At 29.2% G+C, this 9,800-nt stretch overlaps 1 protein-coding gene and 1 non-coding gene across 2 annotated transcripts; both read right to left on the bottom strand.

Annotated features, from left to right (window-relative positions):
- Positions 1–1,561: 1,561 nt before the first annotated feature.
- On the bottom strand, positions 1,562–1,633 carry TRNAH-GUG (transfer RNA histidin (anticodon GUG)). Its single transcript has one exon. It is a non-coding gene; the product is annotated as a tRNA-His (tRNA).
- Positions 1,634–2,388: 755 nt separating this feature from the next.
- LOC131029083 (senescence/dehydration-associated protein At4g35985, chloroplastic) lies at positions 2,389–4,972 on the bottom strand. Its single transcript, XM_057959485.2, has 3 exons — positions 3,891–4,972; positions 3,065–3,255; positions 2,389–2,751 (listed from the first exon to the last, which is right to left on the bottom strand). Exons 1-3 carry the CDS (start codon positions 4,805–4,807, stop codon positions 2,492–2,494), a joined length of 1,368 nt encoding a protein of 455 aa, XP_057815468.2. The 5' UTR covers positions 4,808–4,972; the 3' UTR covers positions 2,389–2,491.
- Positions 4,973–9,800: the final 4,828 nt, after the last annotated feature.

Here is a 9,800-nt window from a genome sequence, read left to right as displayed (position 1 = left end):
TGTAATTATGACGGGTGATGACGGGTGTCAATTTTAATCATAGGGGGTTTTTAATCGCGCATGTCTATCAATCCATTATGTGAGTATTAATACGCCTTTCGGCGTAATTATAACAAAATGGTCACTAACATTTGGCAAGAACTTCGCTACACTACAGCGTTGTTATGCTCAGGCTAGAACTCCACACTCATCAAATTACGATATTCCACCATGTAGTGTTGAAAATGACTCGATAACTCTACTATAAGTTCCTCCTTAGATGCTTGCCTAGGGTACACCCTCAATGTATGTCCATTAATCAAAAGTGTCCTTTTGCTTCCATCTATTGGAAGCAATTGTGTTATTGCATTGTTGAAAACTTGAACTATTTCACAAGGCTTCAACCTTATTGTATGGATCTTACCTTTCAAGTCTTGATCTTTTGAATCATAGAGAAAATCCCAATCTCTTGTTGTGTGTGTGTGTGATGAAAATCCAAACCCTGCGCATATATGATATGAAAGATATGCAATTAGAAAAATTAGATTTTAAACCTTAATGATGAAGGATAAACCGTAAATTGCATGGAGATATTGAATTCACCATGTTTAATATAATAAACTATCATTTTTTAAACTATCATTTTCTTGACATAAATAATTAATAATTATAAAATCCTATGATGTAAAAATGGGATTAAAAATGTAGTAATTAATTTGGGAATTAAATAAATTAAATATGAGACTTAGGTGGAATCCCAAATACCGAGATATTTTTATAAATGATACGAGGAATTGATTCATCAATATGTTATTATTATCAAGGACCTTGTTAGAGGAATAAAAATTGAGTCTTCTTCATAATAGTTTAGATTAGTGCTCATAGAAGTGAACTTGGAATACAAAGGTGAACTTGACCAATGTAATTGAATTGACAAAAAAATTATAATATTTGTAAATATTCCTTGGCTTCATATATTCTTGTTTAGAAAATTATGCCAATAGACATTTTACATGAACATGTTAGACAAATATATATTTGTGTTTAATCAAGCTCCTATACAAAAGATCAAAGACAACAACTATCATATAATATCCTCCTAAGATAATCACTTTTATCTTTTTTCAATTGATATCTAGATGTCTTCCAAGATTATTCAAATGAATGAAGGTTAGTCCTCTTTGAAACATTATCTTAGTTTGAAGTTTTGAAATAATTTTTCCTTTGATTAGCTCATTAGAGCTAGGAGGGAGAAATAAAATTCAAAAATTATAAAAGTTTGGATTCTTAGTTTACATGCATGAAAATAATTTGAATCAATTCCACAAATACAAATCTAAAACCATATTGATAAATAATTAAATAAAAACCTCAATCATAAATATATCATGAAAAAAAATGACAGTCAAATCTTCTACAATACAAACAGAAAAAAAAAAAACTTGACAAACTTTTCTTCTAACACCAAATGCTTACATTTCCATAGTACATGTATGCTTTTGGCCGGAGTTCTATATCGAAAATAAAAAGAATGATGTTGCAGAGCAGATATTAGATTAACGCAAAAACCTTCAACAACGATTGTGGCTGCTGGGATTCGAGCCCAGGTCTCCACGGCCACAACGTGGAATTCTCACCACTAAACTACAGCCACAGTTGATCTAGACGATTTAAGAATACTATAAATACCTTTTAATCAACATTAACCTGGTAGGTTATATATTCAATGTAATATTTATATTAGATCACATTGTAATATCTTTTATATTACATTAACCTTGTAATTCAGAGTATAAATAACATCTGTTATATCACATAGACCAGCTAGAGTTGTTAGTTCTTGTGTATAAAATGCCCCGATTGAATGACTTACAAGCAGCGCAGTTTTTCTGTTGGCACACATTCTTACAACCCTCTCCACTCTCTGGATATGAAAATTTAGTTGAAGGTTTCTTTAAAGCTTGCAATGAATTACCCGTCTCTTAAAGTATTAAGTGGACATATTTGATGATCTTAAAGTATAGTTTCCAAATCCAAGAACAGTATAAAATATATTAAATACCATAAAAAACATATTCACTGAATACAAATTTTTCCATTCTCTAATACAAAATTTTGGCTATATAATCATGGTTAAAATCTCTGTTAATCTGGCAGTTGAGAATCTGCTACTCAAACTTTTTATAGTTTATATGATCTTGATGTCATAAACCTGGTAGGTTTTGGAATGATAGATGATGATGCATATGGTTTACTGTTTGCCTTGAAATTTTTTGTTTCGAAAGTGCTGAAAATGGTTTCAGTAGCATACAATAAGTTTTTTGATTCTTCATCATTCATCTATATTTATACTGTAATTAACCATAATCAATATAAAAATTCGACTCTGCCTTTACTGATCAAAAAAAAAAAATTCATTCTATTTTTCAATTTATAAAGACATAAAAATATAGCATCATTGTTACTAATAAAAATTGATAAATGTTGATAGATAGGCTGTTTTAGCCAAGAGTCATGCACATCTAATGATATTAAGACCAAAAGATAGCACACAGGTCCTTTCACACCCACGCCTCCACACACATTCCTTACTCTTATAAACCAGAACTGATAATCTTTCTTGGTCACTATCCTCATCCAAAGGAAAATCCACATCATTTCTTCTTACTCTACTAACCATGGCGATATTCCATGTACTCTCATTATCTCTCCCTGTAATTGGGACGGCATACACCCTTTCATCTTCTGGAGCAGCTGCTTCTAAGATAAGTTCTGTAATTCCAACAAACCAAGATTAGAAAAAGCCTTAAAACACCATTAATAATCAAAATACCCACTTATTTTCCTAGAAAAGAAGATTGCTTAATGAGTTAGCTGTTTGTAAACATGAACACATATAGTAGGAAAACAAATGTTTTTATAGGAGGGTATGCTTATGAATTAGCTGTTTGTGAGCATTCACATATAGTAGGAAAACAAATGTTTTTATAGGCGATTATGCATCCAATAGAGCTTAAAAATTCCAGATATTTAATGGAAGAAATTTCCTGATTACTCTTACCCTACAATTATTAGTATAACTTACTAATAGCATGAAATGCAGAACTCATTGTTTGAGATGAAGCTATAAGGACTTTTCCTGGTGGAAGCATTGAGAAGAGCATATTGCTAGCCTCTGACCCAAGCACATAACCATTCACGATTGCTCTAGATGTAAGCTTTCCATTCAGGAAATTTTCTCTCATCCTTTCTACCATTTTTGAAAGCTCCATTGCCCTGAAAAATAAAAATTCCACCTGTGAAAATTTAACTAAGAAATAAATCATGGACTTAAACAATAATTGAGGAATGGATTAAAGCACTTCCCACAGCAAAAAAAAGAGCATAACTTACAACAAATAGGAGGAGGAAAATTTCTCAATTGTATATGTTTGGATACAACTGTATAATGGTGTTTGAGTCTCTTTGGATCGACTTCTTCAGAGAATTATTAGGTCAAGGTTATGTTCTAATTATTCTTTCAATATGAAAGATATGATCTAATAATTATTTCAGGATAAATAAATATGAAAGAAAAGCTATTGCAATTATATGTTGACATATTACGCTCTTGAATTTATCTATAAAAACTTTTAAAGTCATATAATTTTTAGAGTTTTTGAAAATCTATATTTATTTTAGATTAAACTGAGGATGACCCCACAATGCAGGGGTTAGCTGCGAGCCTTATATGGAACGTCAACTGATTCTTAGCTGCAGAAAATGCTAAAAAAAAAAAAAAAAAAAATTTGGCTACTGTGTGTAATCAATATTTTAGATCATATTTATATAATCTAAAAATATTAATAAAAAAAATCTACACACTTAAATTAAAAAACAACTACTAATATAAAAACTCTTTATTAAACTACCTGCCAAACTTTTCTCTTAAAGAACCAGTTAATTCTGCTCCCTCTTTATTTCCCATTACCATATGTTTTCCTTTCACCTTGGTCCTTTTTATAATGAAGCCTTTCGCCTTGGCCTTTTTTCTAATAGCCTTTCCAGCCATTTGAACCCTAAACAAGAAAAGGCGACTACAAAGGAACATTCCCTGGATAATTTCTCCTGAACCAGCAGCAACAGCAGAGTCCAAAATAATATTATATCTTTTCACACAGGGACCTAACCTAGTCCAATACTCTTCTACATCATCCATGGATTCAGGGCAGAAACAAAGACATCTAAAACCATACCCATCAGATTTGGGCCCAGATAAACACCCATAATATCCAAGCCATTTCTGCCACAATTTCAATTCTTCTTCTGTTTCATCTTCTCCTGTAAATGTGACACCGTAATTTAATATCTCAAACTGAGGACTCTCATTGCCTGCTAAACCCGAAGTAACAAGAACAGAGAATATATAGTTCAGAGAGTTCAATTTAATGATGGGACCATCTTTAGTAATAGACCAACTTAGGTCATTTCCAACTTTAGCAAAGACAGCTAACCCTGTACTTAGCTGAGATAGTCTAACTATAGAGAGATCTCCTCTCGCTAAGCTCACACTTCCCTTTAAATCTAGCAGATGGACATTTGCTCCACTAATTTTAACAAGTGTTTCTTGAATAACAGGAACACTTTCATCCTCCAAAAAACCTAATGTGTGCTCCTTCTCATCTTTAGAATAATGTTCATTACTCTCTTCCATAAATTCTTTCTGTAAGATTGGCAAATTAGTATTATTACTAATTAACTTGACATGGTTGGGGAGAACCATTTTTGCCTGTACATCCGCTGTTACTTCTTCTGAATCGCAGCTTGCAGGAATTTCTTCTCCCACCATACATGCTGAATCTTTTGGTCTGTCCGAAAGTTGCAACTGTTTAACTTTCTTATATGAAAGTTTACAAATAAGTTGTATTCAACTTCTATGTCGGTTTCATAATTTTACATGAATCACTTTTAAATTTGTATACTTATATTATCTTTTAAAGTGTAAAATTAGGTCAGTCTTAAATCATACATACTAAGCAATATATAAGTCTAGAGAATGTGAGTCAATTCTGAGTGTAAGTCTAGAAGTCAAAAAAGGAATAATTGTCAAAAAAGGAATAATTAGAATCTTTCCCTATTTTGGTGGAGCAGCTAGCCAAAATAAGCTAAGCAGCCACATGGAAACATGCCCTTAGGACATGTCCCCATGCTGTTGGTTAGCTTATTTTGGCTAGCAGCAGCTACTCAACTAGAAAATAGGAGAAGATTCCAATTTATCCTTTGGGGACATGGAGTTAGTGTGTGTGATTTAAGCCCTCCCTAAAATTATGATCCAATCTAATTAAAACATTTACAGCCAAATCAAGACACTATTGTACTCATTCAATTCTATTTTACTTAGCTTGACAAATCATTTGAAATAATTTAACAAAATTAGATAAAAAATTTATAATTTATCTTTAATTTTTATTTTAGACAATTTAAAAATATCATTTTTTTAAATTCTATTGATCACTATTAATAGTAAATATATTGTTTCCTGAAAAAAATTACAAATTTAAGATAATCACAATAAATGGTAAATATTTTTTTTTTTTTTTAATATAAACTTAATACATTTAATTCAAAATAAATAAAAAATTCATAGCAAACTATAAAATTTTGTAGGGACCACCGGCTGCATCACTTTACCTTACCCAAAAAAAGCGTACGACGAAAACAGTTGAATTAAAAAAATCATCGAAAAACCTGTCCAGAGTTAGTTTGTCCTTTTTTGTGCTTTCTTTGACCATTATTTATTTATTATACTTTTTGTTTAATTATATAATAATATTTTGTATTAATAGTTGAATCACATTTTATAATTATTATTAAAATTTTAAAAATTAACAAATATTAATATTCAGTTTTTTAATCATAATTTTTTTTAAAAATATCAATCGATTTCTTCTTTTTCAATATATTGTATTTTATCTTTCACTTTTCATAATAGAGTTCAATTTCTAATATTTTTTTATTTATACAATGCAATGTAATATAAAAAAAAAAATAATAGCTATATTTCATTTATACATGCATGCAATACAATCACAATTAAAATATTGATAAATATAAAAAATATTTTTAAATTTAATGGTATAATATTTTTTAATATTAATGATTGATTCATATTTTAGAATTAAGAATTCATGTTTTACATTTTTAATACGATTTATTTTATTTTTAATTTTTTAAGTTTAGATTTATTTTTAATTTTTAAATGTTAAAATTTGAAGTATTTTATTTCAAGTAGGTTCAACTTTCTATTTTATTTTTTTAAAATTAAGTTTATTTTTCAATTATTGAGTTTAAAATACCAAAGCTTTATACAAAATTTCACTAGGTACCCATTATTTTAGTTTAAAGTCAAAATCTATAAATTGGTGATGCATAGCAAAATAGTAAACTTAGAATTAAAAAATATTTTAAAATGCAATAAATTATGAAAGCATTTAATTTGAGTGCATATGAGTCTTGCATAATTAAATTAAATAATTTAAATTTAGTGTAGTCATTTAAATTAATTAATTTAAAAATATATATTAAATTAAATTAAATAACTAAAAACTAACTTTAAGATACTTAAAATATATATATAATAAAAGTAATATTTTTCTGATAAAATCCTATTTTGAAAAAGAAAAGCACAATTTTTTCATAAAATAAAGAGAATTTTGTTAAATTAAAAAGAAGAATAAAATAAAAAAACTTATTTTATATTGAATGAAGTACGAAATAAATTTTGGCTTTTATGCATGAAACAAAAACTCAAGCAAATGGAAAAAACTTAAGTATATTCTTATCATTAAAAAGGAATTGCTAGGTCACTTGAGTGAAAGCAAAAATAGCAAAAATGATAATTATGAAGGTGGGAATAACAATAATGAAAATTGAAACCCTAAATCATAAATTAAACCCAATTCACTAATGGAAATCTTCAACCTTATAAACATTTATATTCTATAAACCTTAAAAACTAAAAGTTCTTTTACTTTTTATCTTTATGTCTCCTATAAGAGACCATAATTAATCAAACTTATCATTTAAACTTATGAAGTATACATATCTCTATTCATAAGCCAAACCACCTAATAAAGTAGAGTTGCACTAAGAGACTTGGTATTGAAAGGTCTCATGTATATCTAAGGTATAATAATTGGATTATAATCCCTCCTCACTTCACTAGACCCTTTCTAGAGAATATATTCTAGACAATAGTGATAAATCCCAAAAAATAAATGGACTATAAGAGAATTCTCTAGTTTTAAGGTCTAGAAAAAGAGGATTAAATAAAATCAACAAAAATAACTCCAAGGAAATGTTTCTAAAATATTATTATTACTTTGACATCTATATCCCTCAAATATACTTCATGGGACCATCAATTTCCAAGTATGATAGGATAATATTGTCAAATATTTTGTTTAATAGAAGAATTAAGAAGTAAAATCAATGACCACATCTAATTAGAATACATATTTAAATAAAACTTACATAAAAGTAAATAAATATTATATTTTATACAAAGTAAAACTAATGCTCATAAAAACATTTCCATAATAAAATTGGCATTCACAATTATCAAAATTGTTATAATATCTCAAGGTTTTATTACTTTGTTATAATTGTTATGCAAATTATTCTCTAATTGGAACTTTTACACTTATGTAATATCTAAAACCTAGAAATCCCTAGGAAATTTATAACCTAAAGAATTGAAATTACATTTCGAAGAAAGAAGAAGAGATTCATGAAGAAACTCAAGACATATCATACACGCTTCTCATATCTGATTTTCTCTATGCAATTCATACTTTTTTAACTTTCATTTTTTTGCACAATATTTATTTTATCTTCTTAGCTAGGTTTTTTAGGTACAAATCCTACCATACTTCTTCAGGTAAAGTACAAAACCCTACATGATTACAAATCGAATTAGTATTACAAACATGATAAAATAATGAATATACATGCAGATAAAAAAAATCCAGCCTAGATAAAATGGCAACAAAATCATAAAAAATGTCATAATTAAGGAAAGAGGCAAATACTAAGGAACCAACCCTACAAATTATAGACATTGAAGATGAAAGTGAGGAATATGTGGGGATTATGTTGGAATTGGTAGTAATATGTAGACTTATTGGCCCAAGAAAAGATAGGGACATCGTACAGAACAAGAACAAATGAGTTCTTTATTGTGGTCTTTGTCTCATCCAAAATTAGGAATTTTGTATTGCAAGGGGGATTATGGAAAATAGGTGAACATCCATTATACATGCAAAAATTGTGCCCTATCTTGATACAACTAAGTTAAGTCCATATGAGCACTCGGTATGGATAAGACTAAAGAACCTTGCAATGGAATACTGGTCTGAAACATGCCTAGAGAAAATTTGTAAATCATTGGGGAGTCTGACAGATATTGATGCAGAATTAGTGGAACGGGATTTATATTTATATGTCTGATTACAACCAGCAATAGTCAAACAAATCCCAAATAAAGTAAAACTAAGCGCTAAGGGTTTCAACTAGATTCAATCAGTAGAAATTGAGAGAAAATGGTTATATCTTAAATGCAGGGCAAAAGATCATTAGGAGAGAGATTGCACAAGGAAATCTAAATCCACATAAGTGTGGAAACCCAAGCAAATTGTAAAGCTATGAAGTCCAAATTTCTCTCCTAAGGAAGATCTAACAAGGAAAAAGGAGGTAAGCATTAATAAAGGTGGCAATTCAAAACCTAAGAAAATACTACATTGACTAGATGAAATAATATTGATCCATGAAGGGCAAGGAAGAAACAAAGAGTTAGTCACAAATGCATCAAATAAGGATGCGACAAAAAAATCTGAACCTAATAAAAACCATGGTAGTAAAACCTCACAGAAAGCATTAGAAGTACTAGAGAAAAACAATTATACTAAAGGAAAAAAATTGAAAGAGATGAATATTTCCCATGAGGAATGGGATGAAGATCCAGATAAAGATGAAAATGGAATCATAGATCCAAATTGTATTAGTCAATCTACAACTAAATTATTGGAACCAACCAAAGGAAAAAAGAGAAGAGGGAGGAAGACAAGGAAGCAATAAGGATAGGAGGAAGTAATTAAAAAAAGGCTTGGCAACCATTAAATATTTTATCACAAAATTCAAAGGAGGGGCCCCCTCTCTTACAAGACAATGAAGATAACCTTATGGAATGTTCTAGGGGCTTAAACACCCTTGACAAATTACACTTAATCAAGTGTTAATTGGACAAGGAAAATGTAGACATTATCATCTTACAAGAAACAAAACTTGATATATGTGAAGCCAAAAAAATTGTGAAATACAACAAATTTTCGTCAAGAAAATTCATTGGGGTAGTTCATTCAGCAAGAGTATTAGGAGTATTATGGAAATATGTTGATATGGTAATCAAGAATATAAAAACCCATACAAATTGGATGCAGTGTCATATCAAAAGTTTCAATTCCAACCTAAGCTTTAACTTGTTCAATGTGTATGGGTCAGTTTCATGAATCTTCATTTTTTATCAATTTATAGCCAACTTTAGAAAACTGCCGATTTTTTTTAAATAGAGGAGAAAAAGGGTGTATGGAATAAAATAGCCAATAGAATCAAGGACCTGGGAGATATCAAGATTATAGTGGGTGAATATGTTAATGCAATTCTAGAACACAGCGAAAAAGTGGAGGGATTTTGCAAACAAATAGAGCAATATAGGATTTTATGAAATTTATTGAAGAAACGAGATTAGTGGATTGCCAAAATTCAAATGACATATTTACCTAGAC

This window comes from Cryptomeria japonica, chromosome 5 (genome assembly GCF_030272615.1).
Source record: "Cryptomeria japonica chromosome 5, Sugi_1.0, whole genome shotgun sequence".
NCBI classification, from domain to species: domain Eukaryota; kingdom Viridiplantae; phylum Streptophyta; class Pinopsida; order Cupressales; family Cupressaceae; genus Cryptomeria; species Cryptomeria japonica.
This window is presented reverse-complemented; position numbering and strand designations above follow the sequence as displayed.